This window comes from Rattus norvegicus, chromosome 15 (genome assembly GCF_036323735.1).
Source record: "Rattus norvegicus strain BN/NHsdMcwi chromosome 15, GRCr8, whole genome shotgun sequence".
NCBI lineage: Eukaryota > Metazoa > Chordata > Mammalia > Rodentia > Muridae > Rattus > Rattus norvegicus.
The window spans coordinates 39,954,630-39,975,799 of record NC_086033.1 but is presented as its reverse complement, the minus strand read 5'-3'; the positions used below and the strand labels follow the sequence as shown (position 1 = coordinate 39,975,799).

The 21,170-nt window shown below is 37.1% G+C and overlaps 1 protein-coding gene across 5 annotated transcripts in view; it reads right to left on the bottom strand.

Moving 5' to 3' along the window:
- The window catches only part of Kcnrg (potassium channel regulator), a 72,018-nt gene that overhangs the window by 45,138 nt on the left and 5,710 nt on the right, over positions 1–21,170 (bottom strand). The window contains exon 1 of one of the 5 annotated variants that reach the window (XR_005494005.2): positions 1–14,477. This exon is cut by the window's left edge and continues 19,926 nt beyond it. Coding sequence is in view for 2 of the 5 variants with exons in the window: in XM_063274279.1 (XP_063130349.1) it covers positions 20,936–21,170 (235 nt within the window). In the remaining 3 variants the exon portion in view is untranslated. The other 4 variants (XR_005494010.2, XR_005494006.2, XM_063274279.1 and 1 more) reach the window with 4 other exon arrangements.

Sequence of the window (21,170 nt, the reverse complement as noted above, 5' to 3'; positions counted from 1 at the left end):
ATTTTGTTTCAGATAGTCAGAGACTAAACAAAAATGTCTAAAAGTGAAAACCCCTTAAGAAAACTTAAGGTAAAACTTCAAGACAGGGGATTTGACAAGTATTTAATACCAAAAATAGAGGTAATAACATTTTATAAACTTCCTCAAAATCTAAAACTTGTGCATTAATAACTGTAAACAAAACACAAAGGTAGACAAAATGGAAGACAATATTTGCATATCTAGTTTTTGGTAGGTAGTATTAACTGTTAAGCCAGAAATTTTTTTTTTAAAACTCACCATCAGTAAATAGGCAAAAACCAAAAAAAGTCTTGAAATAGACATTCTTCTAAAGAAGATACATGATTACCAATAATAACAATGCTAAGCTAACTTAATACTAGGGAAGTAGAAATTCAAACTCAAGATAACTGTAGCAACCATAGTATAACAAGTGGGAGAGTGGTTACATAGAGTAGATATTCAGTAAAATATTTAAGTGAAAATAATCGTGTATGTTTTAAAACATGTCTAAAATTTAACTAGACAGTAGGTTTGAAGAGAACCTAAATTTTCATGTAACTGTGCTGGTTGGTTTAGAAACTTACAGACATCTAGAAAGAAGGAATGAATCTCAACTGAGGAATTGCTTACATCAGCTTGTCCTATGGACATATATCTAGGAGGCATTTTCTTGGTTAATACTTGATGTGGGAGGACCCAACCCACTGCGTAGCATTACCCCTGAGCAGACGGTCCTGTGTATAAGAGAGCAAGCAGTGCAAGCCAGTATGCAACATTCCTCTACAGCCTGTGCTTGAGTTCCTGCCTCCTGTTTCCTGATTTTAAATTCCTGCCCTTTGTGATGGACATTCGGTTGTAAAATGAAAAACTGTTTTCTTCCCTGGTCGCTTTTGATCATGATGTTTTTCACAACAATGGGAAACAAATTAGCACACTGTAAATTCAAGTATGTGTTGATGTATCTTAAATAGATGTTAAAAATTGTATTAAAACTTGCAGGCAATAATAGAGAAATGGGTGAAACCATGGTTATTCATAAATTATCTACATACATTTTAATAATAGAGAAAAAACAAAACTTAAATGGAATATGACTGTGCTCATGAACAGAATAACAACTGTGCATCCTATAAATAATGAGAACAGAAAGCAAATTTATTTGTATAAAATTGTTCTATTATATAAAATGATATACCTTTAAAGGAACAGCCTTTGTAATGGGAACCATACAAATGGTTACTTAGGCCTGAGCTACAGGATTCCTGTTCTGTATCCTTTCAGGAAACCAACTTGACCTGTCATCCTAAGATGTTGTTCTGGATAATGGGTGATAAAGGACACTGAACTCAAAATGACTATTCCAATATGGAAGTAATTCTTGAGTGTTCATGTGTAGATTGGGGGGGGTATATATTTCATGTGTGTGTCTTAAGTATTTTGCTAGTATACATTTCTTGAAACTGAGCTCTTATATGTTTTATGTTTGACCTTTAACATAAAGCTTCATCCTATGAATTTGGCTTTGAAGGGTGTGCTGCTCTTAAAGTAAAACCCAACTTTTATAACTGCTTTATATGTTAAATACATTCAGAAGTTTGGCTAATTTAATAATCAGATTCTTATTAAGTTGTCATGGAAAAATGACTTGCTTTTCTCCTTTCATGATTACTATATAAGTTATAGCACTGTGTTTGCAGTAGGCTTTTATTAAATTTATGATATAGAAATATATTTTATTCTGCTGAAACCTTATAAAATTATGCACATACCAGTGATGGGTTTTTCAAACATGGATTTTATGTATTTTGCTTTTTTCCTAAAAAGACTCTTTTGTAAATTACTATTCAGGTGCTATGAGTTTTCAAAAACAAAACCTTGGAGTAAAGTAGCAGCACATAATGGTTTGTGGATTTTGAAAAGGTGCAGGCCATATTGTGCTGCCTCAAAATACAAGGATCTGATCTTCTGAAGAAAGTACCTGTCTTTTTATTCATAGCTCCTATGATAGCGATGTCAGCAGTGCCTTAGCAGCACGTAAATATTGGCGTTAAGATTCTGAGATTATCTCCAGTATTGACTGTGCTGCTGAAGTAAGGTTGACAATACTCTACAACCGTAGTTCAATGTGTACTGATGCTACTTGTGTGTTTTCCAGTTTTTCTGACTTCATTAGTGACTTTATGTTTGGTATGACCCTGTAATGATGTTAGTAACAGCTCTCCACATAGTGTGTCTCTTAAAGTACTATATAATTGTGGGATGGTAATATAGCTCAGTTGGTAGAGTGCTTCTGCCTCGCATGCACAAAGCCATGGGTTTTACCTTACAACTGCATCCCAGGTGCACACCTGTAATCCCAGCACTGGGGAAGTGGAAAAGTAATTAGAGGCTTAAGGTCATCCTTGGCCAAAAAAAGTAAGTCAAAGGAGAACCTGTGTATGTATGTATGTATGTATGTATGTATGTATGTATGTATGTGTATACACACACACACACACACACACACACACACACACATATATATATATATATATATATATATATATATATATAATTACTTTTGTGTCTGTGGGGAATTGATTATAGGATTTCTAGATACCCAGATTTGTAAATACTTGAGTCTCCTGTATAAAATGTCTGCTTGTGATGAATGCATGTCCTCCTCTTATATTTAAACTTATCTCTATATTGCTTTTACTGTGTTGTGCAGTGGATGGTTGTTATTCCCATAATGACGAGAAAAAAAAACTGGACAATTCAGTACAAATGCAGTTTTTGCTCAAGAAATAATTTGTTTGGTTTGTTCTTTTTGCGTCTTACCATATAGACCAGGCTGCCATGGAGCTCAGAGAGAGAACTTCTTGTCTCTGCCTCCCAAATTCTTCAGTTAGATCTATGGGCCACCATGCCTGACCACCCACATGTTTCGAATGTGTGGTTGTTTGACTCACAGATGGAGCACTGACTGTAATTGATATAATAAGTATTTTTTAAGTCCTGAACACCTTTCCAGAGTTTTTAAGAACTACAGTGGTAGAGTATATTCTTAGTACAACTTTCCAGCATTTTCATATAAGAAGTACCATAGATTTATTTTAATGTGTCTTTATATCCTATATGAATTTGAACTCAGATTATTACTTATAATAGAAAAATGTTTTTTCTCTCTCTTTTTTTAATGTATTTATTTTATGTATATGCGTTCACTGTAGCTGTCTCCAGACACACCAGAAGAGGGCATCAAATCTCATTACAGATGGCTGTGAGCCACCATGTGGTTGCTGGGAATTGAACTCAGGACCTCTGGTAGAGCAGTCAGTGCTCTTAACCACTGAGCCATCTCACCAGCCCCATGTTTTTCTCTTGATTTGAAATTTTCTTTAGATACAGATAAAGTATGAAATACCTTAAGTCCTTAATAGGAGATTTTTAACAAGTCAAAAGTATGAAGGACTTCTGTGCCTTAATACTTAAATTCAGATTAAAGCTACATAGTTATTAATTTTATAAATATATTAAGAATATTTTAATTATATTTCAGAGGAAATGTTCTTTTGACTAGCCTATGTTTGTTATTTGAAATACTTGGTCATTATTTTAAAATATTTAAGAAAATGTAGGTATCTCACAATAATGTTCTATAACTCTGTCATTACCTACAAGGAGCCTCTTACCTTTTCAAATTAAAGGTTCTTAATGAGTTCTACCCAATACTGTGTGTTGTGGAAATCTTAAAAGTATTTCAGTTACTTATTAAGGAATTGTATCCAAAGGAACCACTACCCAAATCTAATTTAAAGGTACAATTAAGTAAGTTTTAACTTATTGATTTAATTATAAAATAAGACTCTGTTTTAGGAGCAATCATTTTTTTCTAGTGGGGGTGTCCATGTGTAAAGTAGAAAAAGATTATATATTGTGGCTAGAATTTGAAGCTTTTGTATGAGGATGATATTGGCTCTTTTACGTATCACTATGGGCCATTGAGGTAAGCATTTGTTACATAAGCATAGTGTCTCTTCACAGCAATAGAAAACTCACTAAGATTACTTTAAGTGTATGTAGTTTTCCCCCCATCTTTTCAAAGGGAAGAAATAGCCTGTATATATTAAAATATACATTTAAGTGTAAATTTTAAGTATATTTTAATGACTTGGAAATCTAGAGTTAATTTCCATCTTTCTGATAAATTTTGAAGCATAAATAGCTAGTAGCAAAATTAAAGTTATGCATTTACATTAATAACAATTTAATTATCTTTCAAAGAAATAATTACACATGGATATTCTTTTGTGATCTAGGGTTTTAGATGTACAGTTTTACAGATTAACATTCTAATTAAAATTGGTTGTTTAGTTTTGTGTTTTCCCTTTTGCAAATGAATATTACTATCCCTTTATGAAAAATATTTTCTGAGTGTCATTTTTTATTAAATATCATCCAAAAGAGAAAAAGGAGTCCTTATTGTGTTAAATAGTCTTGGCTCCAGCAAATATTTAGGCATGCTACTTACAGAAGAAATGAAAGACCATCGATGCATTCCATCTACCGAGGAGTTAAGGGATAGCTTAGAGCAGCTTTATGTCTAATACCTGGAACCTTTTAATGCACAGGGTATTCCTCCACCAGAAACTTAAGGGATTATGTTCTCGACTAGTTCATTTATGAAATACGTCCTAGGCACGCCAGTTTTCACTACTTCTGTTCCTCTTTCACTTTTTGTTGTTGTTTTGTTTTGCTTTAGTTTTGTTTGTTTTCTTTTAGTGTCTAGGGATTAAACCCAGGACCTCAAAAAGAGCTCTACTAGTAAAACATATACCAATGCCAAACACGAAAAATACTGATGCTGCTTTTGTGCTAAATGTTCCTCAGCCTAACCTATTAATGTGTGTGTCCAATGGATCTTCCTAGTGAAGCATACCCCACACACACACACTTCTCTTTGGTGAATCTAATAAATAATATCTTTGGAAAATGATAGCTTGCATGTTTCTTTACTTTATATTACAATATTTAGGAATGCTGATATGTAAACTTTCCATGTGCAATATTTAAAATAACATTTTAGTGTGAATCAATGAAGTTGTCAAGTATTGTGCTGAAATAAAGAGAAAATGTAAATCTTTAAAGAAATTGTGAATTTTAATAATTATAGGTTTTTATATCAATTTTATATTTTCTAGTGATATGAAAATGTTAAATTTTTTGTCAGATAGCTTTAAAAATATATTTGGAATCAGATGTGGTACCCACATGTAAACCCAGCCCTGTGTAATTAAGCCAAAAAAAGTACAAAAACAGCCAGGCATGGTGACACACACCTTTAATTGAGATTGAAACACTCAAGGCAGAGGCAAGTGGATCTCTAAGTCGGCCTAGACAGCATATTTGAGATTTGTAGTATTTACATAGTGAGAGATAAGAGATTTACTAATAGTTCAGTGCTGAAGATCATCACAAAATCAAACAGTTAAGTCCCTGGCTTTTATGGAATTTACAGTACTGATGGGCAAATGACAGTTTTATGTTCTCTGGAAAAACCAAGGTGGCAAGATGGGAGTGGTAGCGATTGCTATTTGGAAGTCTTTTTTCAACTCTACCTTTCAAAAGTATGTTTGGGGGATGTTTCCCACAGGTAACATTTGAATAGTAAAAGATTTTGAAGCTAACACAATTGGGGTGTTTACAGGAACAGCACAGAGTATGTGAGACAAGAGTGAGTTACAGTTAATGTAAACATGTTAAAAGTTGGGGCTACTGAAATGAGTCCACTAGTAAAGGTTCCTGCAAAGCCAAGCCTGGTGACCTGATTGAGTTCAGTTCCCCAGGACTTAAATGATAGAAGAAAAGAAGGGACTCAAATAAGTAACAATTTGAAATATATTTAAAAGTCTGCTGTATTAGTTTAATATAAAATTTGGTCTTAGTACTTTAGGGTAATGTAGATAGACATTAATATAAAATTCAGTCTTAGTACTTTAGGATAACCCAAACAATTATATGTTCCTTAGCCTTTTGGCTTTTGCAGATGGAAGAAACTGTTTTTATTCTGACTCAAGAGCCTCCGTCCATGACCATTAAGAGAAGGGGGGAAATGTTTAAATGGGTGATTAACCAGGTTTTTATTAATAGTGCTTTGTTGGCTCTCAAATTGTTTTCCTCTTGATTCGTTTTTGCGAGAGTCAAAGTAAGTGGTTCCAAGAAACACTGAATTTGTTCATGTTTGTCAGGGACCCAAGCAGCCACAGTCTTTTGATTCCTCCAGTTTTGGAATTGTTGCTGTACTTAAGTGCCTGGTTATTTCTCTCTTTTTAGCAGCATCTCAATGGGGGGGGGGGGTGTTTGTTTGTTTGTTTTATCACCTTCAATGTATACCACTGATTTGATTTTCTAAAACCCTGCCCTTTCCTGCAGAATAAAAGTCCACAATTGGTATATCATGCATCAGCCTTTCTAAGTTGTCAATTTTTTTTTCTTTTTTTTGGAGCTGGGGACCGAACCCAGGGCCTTGCACTTGATAGGCAAGTGCTCTACCACTGAGCTAAATCCCCAACCCCAATTTTTTTTTAAATGATTAACTCTAAGCTTTTTATTTTTAAAGGCCTCTTCCACGATGTACCTCATTATTATGTTTGGTCATGTCCCATGTGGCTATTAGGGGACAAACTTTGTGTGTTCTTTCCTTCAGGGTTTAAAAGAGTTCCAAGGACCAAACTCAGGTCACCGAGTTATACAGCAAGTACCTTCACTAGATATGCCATCTTGTTGGTCCCCTGTCTCTGGTACATTTTAGTTTTAGGCCAGATCTCCGTCGTGTGTGCCAAGTAATTCTTCAGCAGCAGCAGCTAACTATTCCTCCCATGAGCTGAGCGACTCGGTGTCTGTATTTGTGGTGGATTTTGTTTGGTTTTGAGATGGGTTTTTGCTCTATGAACAGATGGTATCACAGGAAAGTGACACGACTAACTTTATATAGTTTTTAAATCTTTTAATGCAGATATTAACATTTCTATCAATGATTGTGCCTCCTTTACTTACATGTATTATTAATCTTTTAAATATATTAGAAATATAAATGAAATTTTAAACTTTAAAATAGAGAATTAAGACATCCAGAACCACAAAGCACTAGCCTAAACGTTGTCTCCTAACATTCATATAGTGATGTTTTATGTTTTACCAAGTGAGGTCCTACCTTTCTCAGATGGTGTTCAATCTGCTACAGTAGTTCAGTTTTAGACTTTTGAGCTTAGTAAATAAGCTCTTGGTGATTTCTTATATTTATAGTAGAAAATTTTGAAACATTTGTAAAGTGTATCAAAAGTTAATCTATGCAGCTGTTTAAAGTGTAGGTGAATGAGTGAACAAATTATAAGTAAATTGAGGTTATAAAATATTACAAGTAGGGGTTGGGGATTTAGCTCAGTGGTAGAGCGCTTGCCTAGCAGGCACAAGGCCCTGAGTTCGGTCCCCAGCTCCAAAAAAAAAGAAAAACGAAAAAAAAAATATTACAAGTAGTGTCATTAGATTTATCACTGGTTTACTGTGGATAAGAGATTTTATTAAGGATGAGCAGAGTCTTTATTTAAATAGTATATGCTTGGTTTTTGAACAGGAGAGAGAAGTTCTTGAATATTTTTAAAAGTCATTTGAAGTAGTTGTGTTACCTCATAGTCACCCCTTTGGAAATTTATAAAAAAGGAAAGGTACTGTGCAGAAATTATAAGAGTTATAATTGGGAATTAACTATTAGTACTAGGCAAATAATTTCAAAATAAGATAATTCTAAAGTTAGCTTCAATTGTTTTTGCTGTTAGGTTTTTAAAGCAGAATGAAAAGATTTCAAGAGTTCAATTCATTTTAAAATTTGCGAGTGTGTTTATATGTGTACATACATGCATGCATGCATACATACACTGCACACTAGTCAGAGACATTGGACCCCCTGGAACTGGGATTTACAGGCATTATGAGCTGCCTGCCATGGGTATTACAAACTGAGCTCTGATCCTCGGCTAAGAACATACCATGCTGTAAGCACTTAAGCCACTTCTTGATTTTTTTTTTTTTTACACTTCAAATTTTATTCCCCTTCTAGTCTACCCTCTGACTGTTCCACATACCTCCTCCCTGCTTCCCCTGTCTCTATGAGGATGTCCCCACCCTACCAGACCTCTAAACTCCCTGGGGCCTCCAGTCTCTTTAGGGTTAGGTGCATCTTTTCTGACTGAACCCAGACCCAATAGTCCTCTGCTGAATATGTGTTGGGGGCCTCATATCAGCTGCTGTATGCTGCCTGGTTGGTGATCCAGTGTCTGAGAGACCTTAGGGGTCCAGGTTACTTAGGATTGCTGGTCCTCTTATAGGGTTGCTCTCCTCCTCAGCTTCTTGCAGGTTTTCCCTAATTGAACCATGGGGGTCAAGTAGCTCTTCTTGAATTCTTCTCCCCTCCCCCCCCCAGCTGGGGACTGAACCCAGGGCCTTGTGCTTGCTAGGCAAGCGCTCTACCACTGAGCTAAGCTAAATCCCCAACCCCTCTTCTTGAATTCTTAATCGACAGATTGTACTATCATTTATTCTTCCAACCTTTAAGGCCTCAAAAGGAAAGTATTAGAGGAAAATGGTAGGTAAATATATTGTCATTTTGAAAACTATAAGTGAAGTGTCTTAGGGTTTCCATTGCTGTGAAAGTCATCATGACCAAGGGAACTCTTGTAAAGAACAGCATTTAATTGGAACTGGCTTACAGGTTCAGAGGTTCAGTCCATTATCAAGGCATGAAGCGTGGCAGTGCCTGGCAGGTACGGTGCTAGAGAAGTTCTATATCTTGTTCTGAAGGCAAACAGAAGACTGACTACCGGGCAGCTAGGATAGTCTCCTAGCCTACTCCCAAGGTGACACTTTCTCCTACAAGGCTACAATTCTTGGGGCAAGCATATTCAAACCACCACACTAAGTAAATACAAATTCCATTTTGAGGGTTGTGACAATTTTTTGTTTTGTTTTTTTAAGCTCTGGCTGGCCTAAAACTATGTAGATCAGGCTAGCCTTGAATTTTAAAGATCCACCTGCCTTTGCTTCCCAAGTGCTAAGAGTACTGTCATATAACCACCATGCCCAGCCAGAATATGGTTTAGTTTTTATTTATAAACACTGGATAATGTAGTGAAAACTGATTCTGGTGTAAAAATTAGGATTCATGGGCTGGAGAGATGACTTAGCTCTTAAGAGCACTGACTGCTCTTTCAGAGGTCCTGAGTTCAATTCCCAGCAACCACATGGTGGCTTACACCCATCTATAATGGAATCTGATGCCTTCTGGTGTGTCTGAAGACTGCATATTCAAGTATAAAATTAGAATTCATTAGAGGCCTGGGCAACAAAGTGAGAGTCTCAAGTACAAAAGCCAAGACAAAGGCAATTGATGTTACTCGCCTTAATGCTTTTCTAGACATATGTGGACTTGTTTTTATGTTCCCTTAGATTGCATTTTATATTATGTGTGTGTTTTCCTCATGTTTATCCATCTACCATCTGGGTATCTAGTGCTAGGAGGTCAGAATTAAGTACAGGGTTCCCTGGCACTGGAGTTATGGACAGTTGTGAGCTACAACATGGTCTGGAACGCAAACCTGGGTCTTCTGCAGGAACAAGATATGCTCTTAACTGCTGAGCTGTCTCTCCTGTTGGTTTGTTGTAGCTAGAGATCAAACCTAGGGCGTGCAACATGCTTGGTAAGCTTTAAAAAGGCTACACCCTAGCCTTCTTAGCCTCAACTGTTAGCAAAAGGGTTTATCTGGTGGGTTAAAAGTTATCACTTATATAATAGTAGTGGAAAACATAAAAGCAAATGTTAAAGGATGACATTTCTAAATATTTTAATTTGAGCTTGAGGGTGTAGAAACTTCTGTGGGCTTCCTCCTTTATCATGCCTTCCGACTCCTCGTCATGCTGTGAAAAGTACTTTAGGGAAAGGCAGTCCTTAAGGTTTGTGTTTCAGTGACCACATTAAGTTTATCAAGATACAAGATGAGATTTATGTTTGGTGGGGGTGTGAAAATATTCTTGAGTCAGTGTTTGTAGTATGCACAAGGCCCATGTTGTCTCGCCCTCATGATGCTAATGGTGATTCTAAAACTGTTCATGTAAAACTCAAGAACGTGGTATGCAACTATATTTATTAATAAACCTCACTTGTCCAAAAATCGGACTACCAAAGAAATCTTTTCTTCAAAAACAAGAGTGTAATTGAAATTTTAAGTCATTTAGCAAGTCAATTGCAAGGTGGCTCAGTAAGTAAAGGCACTTGCCCCCAGGCCTGCACAAACATGGAACCAACAGGTGGAAGAGGCAAACCAGTTTCTGCAATTGTTCTCCTACCTCCACACATGGAGGCAAGGTTAGTTAAAACCTGTGTGTGTGTGTGTGTGTGTGTGTGTGTGTGTGTGTGTGTGTGTGTGTGTGTGTGTGTGTGTATGAGTAGGTACGCATATGCTCTGTTTCTCATGCTACAGTATTAGAAGTCAGAGCACGACTTCTTACATGAATCCCTGAAATCAAACTCAGGTTGTCAAGCTTGGCATCAGATGCCTTTACCCCTGAGCCATCTTACCAGCCCTAAATTTAAAAAAACAATTGTAAACTTAAACTTCAAGTTAGAGTCTACTTCAAGAAAAGACCCAGACATGCATAGTGGCACACACCTTTAATCCCAGTGTTTGGGAGGCAGAGACAGGTGGATCTCAGACTAGTGCAGTCTACAGATCGGAATCTTAACGTCTGCCTCCATTGTCCTACCATGGCTTCTCCCCGCTCTCTCCTTTCCGTTCCAGTCTCCTCCTCTTCCTTCAAACTCTCCCACCCATCCTTCCTTCTCCAATGACAGGCCTCCTATCCTGTACCTGCCCCTCACCTGTATTTTACAAATTCAATGGGGAGAAGGTTCTGGTGAAGTCACCTGAGTTCTGAGTACTTGACTAGGCACCTGTCCTTGGGACAGTGGAATTAATATCAAAATACAGATAACTCCAGGGCAAACCACAACAAGAGCTATCATAAGTTTTTAAATTTAGTGATTCTGATTGCTTGGGAGTCTCAATTGCAAGAAATTTGTAGTTTTGTAACTTGATAATTTGCCTGATTTAGATTGTATATCTGTGGTGGGAACAGCACTGGTTTAAGATCTGCCTGAGTTCTGAAAAAGAAAAATAGAATCAGAAATGTTCTTTCTAGAAAGTGGTATGTTGGTGTAACTCAAGAGAGTTCTGCAATGGTTTTAAATATTTTCTTGAAGTTCTATGTTGGTAAAACTCCAGAAAACTTTGTAATGGTTTTAAGTAGTTGTCAGTGTGTCAGGTCTAAAAGAAGCTGGGAACAAATGGCTAACCATGGTATGGGATCTGATGCCCTCTTCTGGTGTGTCTGAAGACAGCTACAATGTATATAATAAATAATAAACCTTTAAAAAGAAAATCTTTGCTCTTTCAAGGGTTAAAAATCCAGGTCTTCCCACTACCTGGTACTTACTATTGTAATAGAAATAAGGAAGATGATAAGAATGCCTGGAAAGTATACTTGTATGAGACAATGTTAACCAAGCATACAAAAGAGCATGCTGGCCTCTAAGCCCTCTGCCTAGGAAGTACCTCTTACAGAATCCATGCTGGCATCCTCCCTCTTCTCAACTTTTCTTATCCCACTCCTACCCAAAAGTTCTCCAACTCATGGGCTCCCTTCCCCCAGCTTTTCATTCCTATATAACCATGCCATTTGAAACTCTTTGGGTCTCAATCCTAGTCTTTTGCACCCCCAACCCCAAGCCCATTCTAAATCCTGCTGGCCATACTATCTACTCTAAACTCTTCTAGATGTCCCTGGCTGTGCTCTTCTTCATAATCTACAATAAAAACCCTGTCCTCAACCATACCTTGCAGCAGTCATGTCCTCGTCTCAGACACTTGTTTTCTGGTAAGAAACTAAATTCTTTCAATGCATGTTTCCTTATAGCAGATTGCCTTGGTTTCTGTGTAGTTAAAAAGAATGATTAAATTTGAATTCTGTAAATAAAGATTCTGAAAAACTAGCATACAAATTCTTTATGCAAATTAAACTATTGCTAATAAACATTTGTTTTCCCAAACCGTTTGTGATGGAAATCTTTTTATATATCGCTAATGTTAAATCACATGTAGAGAATGGGTGTAAACCAACAATGTATTGCAAGAAAGGAGAAATATAAAATACTCAGATGTCTTACCGAGCAGCCAGAGGAGCTACAAAGGCTTTTTAGGGGGGAAAATTATTTATTTATTGCACTGAAGGACAAAATTGAGGTGAGTAAGCTTCTGGGAGGCAAGTAAACTCTTAAAAGCCCATCTACCAACTGTGGAGTGTGCATTATGGTAATGACCACATCGTGAGGACCTTAGAATTGATGAGATAGGAAAACATTTTAAAGGCTTCTTGAAATGTGAACATCAGAATTCTTACCTTAAAAAAGTTTTGCTCGTGCTGGAGAGATGGCTCAGTGGTTAAGAGCACCGACTGCTCTTCCAAAGGTCCTGAGTTAAAATCCCAGCAACCACATGGTGGCTCACAACCATCTGTAATGAGATCTGATGCCCTCTTCTGGTGTGTCTGAAGACAGCTACAATGTATATAATAAATAATAAACCTTTAAAAAGAAAATCTTTGCTCTTTCAAGGGTTAAAAATCCAGGTCTTCCCACTACCTGGTACTTACTATTGTAATAGAAATAAGGAAGATGATAAGAATGCCTGGAAAGTATACTTGTATGAGACAATGTTAAGCACCGGTTGTCATAAATACTTCACAATGGTACTAAGTGTCCCACTGTCAGGTCCCACAACAGCATAATCTTTTCCTAAGAAAATGACATTTGTCCCCAATAAATATATGCTACTTATAAATCATAGTTGCTCATTTCTAGACATTAAAGTATATGGGTTTTCTCCCACTTAATTACATGGCATCCTTCTGGGAGCTCATCATTGCCTAATATAACATACCTTTGCCATTAATGAGCTAAACTACTTACTAAACAAACACTGAACATGTATTCTGAGTACCTCCTGTTAGCTTCTAGAAATACTTGATTGCCGCTTTCATTCTGCCTTTCACAGTAAATTGAAGTTCTATGGAAAGTCCTACTTAGCCTGTAGACATTTTCTTGGGTACTGATTCAAAAAAACTATCCTTACCTATATGCAACTAGTTTTATTATATCATGATTCTGTATCTCTTACTAGCCTGTTAATGAAATATGTTTGAGTCCAGGATATCTTAGCTCATTTAATGACTAATGATGTAATTAGGGCTTTTAATTCCATGCTCCATTCGTAAATATGTTCTGTTATTTAATAGAATATAGTAACAATATTAGTGTGCCTTGCCAAATAAAGGCAACTTGGTAGCTAGGAGTAGGAACTTTCAGTCCTCAGCTAAGTGAAATGTATAGTCCCCAGCTTCACATTCTCTGGAGACAAGGTGAACATGAACGTAGTGGAACAACATTTCATGTATAAAGTGATCCTTATAAGGGTTCTTTATTTCTCATAAAGATGACACAGTAGGATAAAGTTCACAAAGCTTATTTACCTCTAATATTTCAAAGCTAAGAAAATCTGGTTATATATATTTTAAACCTTCAGAAAAGTTTAGAAGAATAAAGCTGACTCCCAGATGTTCTTGTAAAACTATTAAAACACTTAGAAAAAAAGGAATTCCAGTTTTGCTACCACCTCAAGATTACAGGTTTTAAATGTATTGAGTACTCTGGGATCTTAGTGTGGGTCAGGAGAATATTTAACAATGTTAAAAACCTGAAGTATTAATATATTTGCTGAAATGGTGGTGCTCACCTTTAATCCTGGAACTTGGGAGGCAGAGGCATGCAGATCTTCGAGTTTGGGAGTGGCCAGAGCTACAGATATAAACCAGATGAAACTGGAAATTCCTTTTGATTAAGAAAATTCATTTGTTCCTGATGCTTTCCTATACTGACTTTTACCTGCTTGCCCAACCCAGAGTACCAAGACTAGGTCTTACCAGCCTTAATCCATAGCACTCCTATTTGCCCTGCATTTGGAAATAATAAAGATCGTCCTGCTTCTATTTTGTTTATTGTAGGACTGGTCCTAACTCAGGCTCTAATTCATGGCAGTCCTGCTCAACCTACAGATTACTATTGTAATCCATTTATTAAGGATTATTGAAATATCCTATTAAGGTATTCTGCTTTATTTTTATGTATATAATATATAGTGCTGATAGTAATTTTAACAGTTTTTTTAGATTCACAGGTTATATGCTATAGTATATCTTATACTTGATATAGTAGATATCAATGCCTAATACTCAAAATCTTTAACAGTAACTTCAAAAGGCAAATCAAACATTTATAGGTTTTTTACTTTTTATCTGTTTTTAAATTTATTTTCTCATAATTGAAAACATAACTACAGAAATAGTAAGATGAGGTTTTTAAAGAACCCACAGAATAATATGCAAAGTGAAACAACAAATATCCACTAGATTGTTTAGATGATTCTACACATAAGAATCTGCAAGTTACTTTTTTTAACCTCATTTTAAAGGCGTCAGCTACAATGTAGCTTCCATTCTCGTTCAGCAATGCATACACAATTATTCACTGATCTAACAAGTTACTTTGTTCAAAGACATGTGCTAGTTTTAATGTCATGAGGACGTATTTCCCTAGCATAATAGGTGAACATGTATGAGAAGTTTAAGATTTCCTCCTAGTAAAGAAGGACATGAAAATAGAGGAACGGGCATGATGCAGTGTAAGTCATTTGTGGCTTGAAGAGGTAACTTAGAGTACTTGTGTAATATGTGCAAGACCCTGGGGTTTATTCCCAAACTAAAAACATAGCCAGGGGTGGGGGTGGGGGGTTGCTAAGGAAATACTTGGGTGGCTTGGTAACTTTTCCAAGGAAATAACAATGTAAACAAGTTTAAACTTTTCTGTCCTAGAGTTCAGGGTGGTCTTGAAAATTGGCTGTGCTGCTGGTTATCTGAAGCTTAACCAGATTTGAGAATTTGGATTCTGTCATGGCCTGAAACTTTTAGTCTTAAACAAGGATCAACTTCCAAAAAACATTTTATTTATATTTAATATAATAACATGATACAAGCAAAAGGGGCAACTTGGAGCTACATGGAAAATGTAATATTACCATGCAGTTCTGCAATTTTATGTTTAACTTGGCCATTATTTTTTTTCCTTAAAACAAAAAAATTATCTCCACTGTACCTTGGAGAATATCTATGAAAGATAAAACATAATAAGTATTGATAGTGCACACCTGAAGTTTAGTACTTGAACTGAAAGCATAGCAGGATTCTGTCTCCATAAATAAATAAAATCTAACACTCACCAAACAGGAAAATAAAACCTCTTAAAATTTTTATCAGACAAAATATTTAGTTTGGTTAGTAGGGAATTATGCAGCACTTAACTGAGGTTTACATTCAGTATTAACTTTTTTTTTTTCTTTTCTATTTTTCGGAGGTGGGGACCGAACCCAGGGCCTTGTGCTTGCTAGGCAAGCGCTCTACCACTGAGCTAAATCCCCAACCCCCAGTATTAACTTTCAAATGTCTAAATGCATTAATAGAAACTAGTATTTCAGTGTCATCTTAAAGTACTATTAATTTCTTAGGATAAATTCTTATATAGTATAATGCATGTGTAGAAATTTTAAGAATTGTACTGACTTAAATCCTGTACAGGGTCTCATGTATCCCTGCTGGCCTGTAGCCCAGATGTCCCCCGGTCCTTGTCCTGAGTGCTGGAACTGAAGAGTACAGGCTGGGAATGTAGTTCAGTTGCTAAGGGTGTGACTACCATTCAGGGAGCTGGAGATTTGAGCTCAGCATCTCATAAGCCAGGCCTAATTGTGCACAGCACTTGAGGAGCACAATCTGGACACATTTCATGGTCATGGTCACAATCATGTATCAAGTTTGAGACCTCAGATATATATCCTGACTCCCCACCCCCAAAAAAGAAGAATTTGAGTTTCTAATTTGGCGCTAAAGATTCAACTTGAAGAATTACACTCCTTTAAACAAACTAATCAAAATTGTACTGTACAGTTTCACAATGCCTCCATGAGATCCAGCTATAAGGCATTTTCTCAGTTAGTGATCAGGTGGGGAGGGCTCAGCCCATTGTGGATGGGCCATCACTGGGTTGGTGGTCTTAGGTTCTGAATATAGAATTATAAGAAAGCAGGCTGAATAAGCCACAAGGAGCAAGCCAGTCAGCAGCACTCCTCCATGGCCTCTGCGTCTAAGTTCCTGCCGTGTGAGTTTCTGTCCTGACTTCCTTTAGTGATAAACAGCAATGTGGAAATATACGCTAAGTAAACCCTTTCTTCCCAACTTGGTTTTAGTTATTGTGTTTCCTTGCAGCAATAGAAACCCTAACTGAGACACTGAACAAGATAGGGGTTTTTTGGTTTGCTTTGGTTTGGTGATTTTTGGTTTGGTTTGGTTTGGTTTGGTTTGGATTTTTTTGTCACTTTCCTATAACAATATAATTTGGGGTTTGAGAGATGATTCACTGGCTAAAAGCACTTCCTACTTTTCCAGTGGACACAAGTTTTGTTCCCAGTGTACCACATTAGATGTCTCACAACTAACTACCTGTGACGTCAATTCCAGGGAATTCAATACCATCTTGACTCCTTGGGCACTACATGCACATAAATAAAAATAAGTATTTAAAAAATAAGTGGGGACTGGAGAGATGGCTCAGTGGTTAAGAGCACTGACTGCTCTTCCAGAGGTCCTGAGTTCAATTCCCAGCGACCACATGGTGGCTCACAACCATCTGTAATGGGGTCTGGTGCCCTATTCTGGTGTGTCTGAAGACAGCTACAGTGTACTCATATAAGTAAAAAAATAAATAAATCTTTTAAAAATAAATAAATAATAAGTGAATTTAATGAAGATTTAATTGGTGAGTATATGAAAATGTCTGCCTCCCTTTCTGAAAGACTCATGCCAGTATCCCAGTTACTGGCCCACTCAATACAGTGAAACAAAGGAGCTCACTGAGATGACAAATGTTTCCAGATGGGATAAGGCTAAAATAATGAATGGACTCTGCTCATTCTGAAAATATACTCTCCCTAGTGAGGAATACATATTTCTAAATTATGGTCAATTTACAGGGCAATGATTGCACATATTTTTAATTCTAGCAATTGGGAGGCAGAGGCAGGCAAATCTCTTGAATTCAGGCCAGCCTGGTCTACAGAGTTACAGGAGCTTAAAATAAATAAATAAATAAATAAATAAATAAATAAATAAATAAATAAATATATCCATGGAAATATACAATATATAGCAGTCATTTGTTCAATAAATATTTATTGATATCTACTTTGTGCTAAGTAATACTCTTAGCATTGAAGAAACTTACTGTACAGGACAAAAAACCCTGTCCCTCTACATTTACCAGTACAATTCATAATGGCATTAAAAAGAAAATTCTATTTATAAACTCAAAATTGTGATCAGCAAATGTGAGTGACTAAGAACATGTTCTTTTTTTTTTTTTTTTTTTTTTCTTTTTTCCGGAGCTGGGGACCGAACCCAGGGCCTTGCGCTTCCTAGGCAAGCGCTCTACCACTGAGCTAAATCCCCAACCCTAAGAACTTGTTAATAGCATCTTAAACTTTTCATGCTCTAGTCGTTGCTAAACTGAGATAGAATATTGTCTTTTACTTAACAATTTTAATAGTCTTATCAACAAACACCACAAAGAATTAAACAGCACTATATGTATGTCAGTTATATCCAACAAGTTAAATCACACACATTGCAAAAATTTACCAAAATAACATTTTCCTGTTAAGTGTAAGAAAAGTACACCTAACGCATCCTTCTCTAAAATAATACACTAAAATAAATTTCAGCCTGGCAGCGGTTGTACACACCTTTAATTCTAATACTCACAGGCAGGTGGATTTCTGAGTTTGAGGCCAGCCTTGTCTACAAAAGGATAGCAAGTTTGTTTTGTTTTGTTTTTTAAGGAAGCTGCCAGTTCCACAGAAATGAGAGGATGGATGCTAACATCCCAGACTATCTCTTGCTCTTGGACCAATGCTGTAGTCACTGACCTACATATTACTAAAAGTATTCTACTTCTTGTAACTTTTTGAGGTCCTCTACAAAGGTTGTTTTTTTTTTTTTTTCTTTCCCACAACCTAGATTTCACAAATTTGGTTTTTTTTTTTTTTTTTTGTTTTTCTTTTTTTCGGAGCTGGGGACCGAACCCAGGGCCTTGCGCTTGCTAGGCAAGCACTCTACCACTGAGCTAAATCCCCAACCCGATTTTATTACTATGCCACAAGACTGGCCACAATCTTGGGCATACACAAGCAGTTTTTTTTTTTTTTTTAAGGACATTTATTATGTATACATCATACAGCTTTCTGCCTGCATGTATGCCTGCAGGCCAGAAGAGGGCACCAGACCTGATTATAGATGGCTGTGAGCCACCATGTGGTTGCTGGGAATTGAACTCAGGACCTCTGGAAGAGCAGACAGTGCTCTTAACCTCTGAGCCATCTCTCCAGCCCCCACACAAGCAGTTTTTAAGGTATGGTTTCTCTTCTCCCCCCACCCCACCCATTTTTTTTCAAGGCAGGATTTCTCCGTGTGGTTTTGGTTGTCCTGGAACTCATGCTATAAACTAGAGTGGCCTTGAACTCACAGAGCTCTGCCTTCTCTGTGCCGGATTAAAGGTGTGTGCTACCACCCCTGGGCTATGGCTTCCCCCTGTTCAATGCTTATTTTGCCTTGGTTTAGCCTTTCCTTCTTTCTCCCCTCCTACTCCCTCTGCTTCAGCAGATTTGCACCACCATGTTTCAATAGCAAAGCTGATGACATGAATATGAAAGCTGTGTATTGAAAGGTACTACATCTACAAGTCAGGATGCCAATCAGACAGAATGGGTGACATTCTAGTTAAATGATCAGGTAACACCACAATGTGTTGGAATAGGGCATCAAATAGGTTTTTTTTTTTTTTTTGTTCAGAGGTCTCCCGTTGTCTCAAGTCCCTTCATTGTATTTAATGTGAGCCCCATCTCAGGGAACTTTGTGACCAGAAGCATCCATCATGATGCTACCTCCGAGATCATCTATGCTGAAGCACATACCCCCTGGGGTTTTCTTTCTGGACCTGAAGGTTCACCATAGCTTTGTTGGTACAGTTAAACTTCTGTCTTAAACTTAGAACTTTTATTCTTTAACTTAGAAATTGTTCTAAGTCAGGTAACCAAGTGCTGCTGTCAAGGGAGCAAACATAATGACTAATGATTGCAATCTATTCAATTTGCACAGTGGACTAAAAGCTGAGGCCCACATTCACCAGGAAACTTTTTTCCAATGTTGTACTTAGAGATGACCGAAATAAACTGCCTGGTGTCAGATTCAAGTTTGGACCAACACAGACTCGCTGAATCATGTTGAACTGGATCTCCTTGCCTCACATGGATGGCTAGTCTCATGTTTGTAGGGACCCCCACAAAAGTGTAAGCCAAATAAACTTTCCTCCACAATTTACCTTTGGTCATGTTGTCTCATCATAGTAACCCTACCTAAGAAAAATATTTAAAATATGTTCTTGAATGGCTTGCACACTTTGAAGTGCATATACACAACAGCTTTTCACTCAACTATAAGCAAACACTAGGAGCCTCTTGATGAAATACTTTCTCTCAGGTGCTTATCCTAGTGTTTTATACAAATAAAACACAAAGTTCTATGTATTTTAAATATTGTTCCAAAGCTTTTCACTGAATGTATATACTGTATGATTTATAAGTTTAGCACAATACTGTATGTATAAGGAGCATTATAAACTTTTCATAGAACTTACATTAGTGAAGAAAACCTGGTTTTATGGTGATATATGTCTATACAGAAGAATCATCTGCTGAGGGGTACAATCATAGTCATAGAGGGCTTGCTTTGTATGCATGAAGGGTGAATCACTGTGGTGGTTTGAATAGTTGTAGCCTCCAATAGACTCATGTTTGAATGCTTGGCCCATATAGAGTAGGCACTATTAGGAGGTATGGCCTTGTTGGAGGAAGTGTGTCACTGGGGAGGCAGACTTGAGATCTTCTATGCTCAAGCTATGCTCAGTGTGACACATAGTTCCCTTCTGTTGCCTAGGGATCAGGATGTAGAATTCTTGGCCCTTCCAGCACCTTGTCTGTCTGGATACTGCCATGTTTACCACTGTGATGAAAATGAACTAGACCTCTGAAACTGCCAGCCCCAAGTAAGTGTTTGCCTTTATTAGAGTTGCCATGGTCATGGTGTCTCCTTACAGCAATAAAACCCTAAAGCACGGACACTGCGGAGAAACAAAAGGCAAGGGAGAAAACAAGGCCTGGAGAAGAGATGGGTTTGAAAGCAAGTGACCCATGATCATTATCATTAATAACAGTTACTGAATGTCATGATCATTATCATTAATAACAGTTACTGAATGCCTACCGCATGCCAGACAACATAATGAGGACTTTGTCTCCTTTAACCACCACCCTCATAACCCTACAAGGGGAGATAGTTTTTGTCCCTAGTTAATAGATAAAAGTTAAAACACAGAAATGTTAAATGTCTCAATTAAGTCACATAGCTAATAAATGACTAAACTAGGATTAGATACAGTTCAAGTCCAGAGCCTATTTCTAAAAGCTTTGAGAGTTCATGGGGAAAAGAGCAAATGCCAAAGCACAAAGTACAGTGCTGTTTTGAGAGAACAGGCAGTGTGGCTTTAAGCACTGCTAGGGAAACCTGAAGTTCGACTGAGTACAAATCTGACAGACATGTCCTGATATGGAATTCCCAAAGAAGAGCAGTGTCACTTCCGAGACGACACTGGCATGGTGGAAGTTTCTGATCTGGGTGTTATATTGATCCCAAGGACTTGAGGGCTCTTTATCCTTTCAAAGACATAATATTCACTTTTGTCTCCAGAGGCCGGTGCTCTAGTGCTGACCAGACGAAAGCCTTCCTTTAATAAAGTGTCGATCAGGAGGCCCAAGACATTTGTTCCATTGGCCAGTTTCCGATTATCAGGCTTTATGGAAATGTAC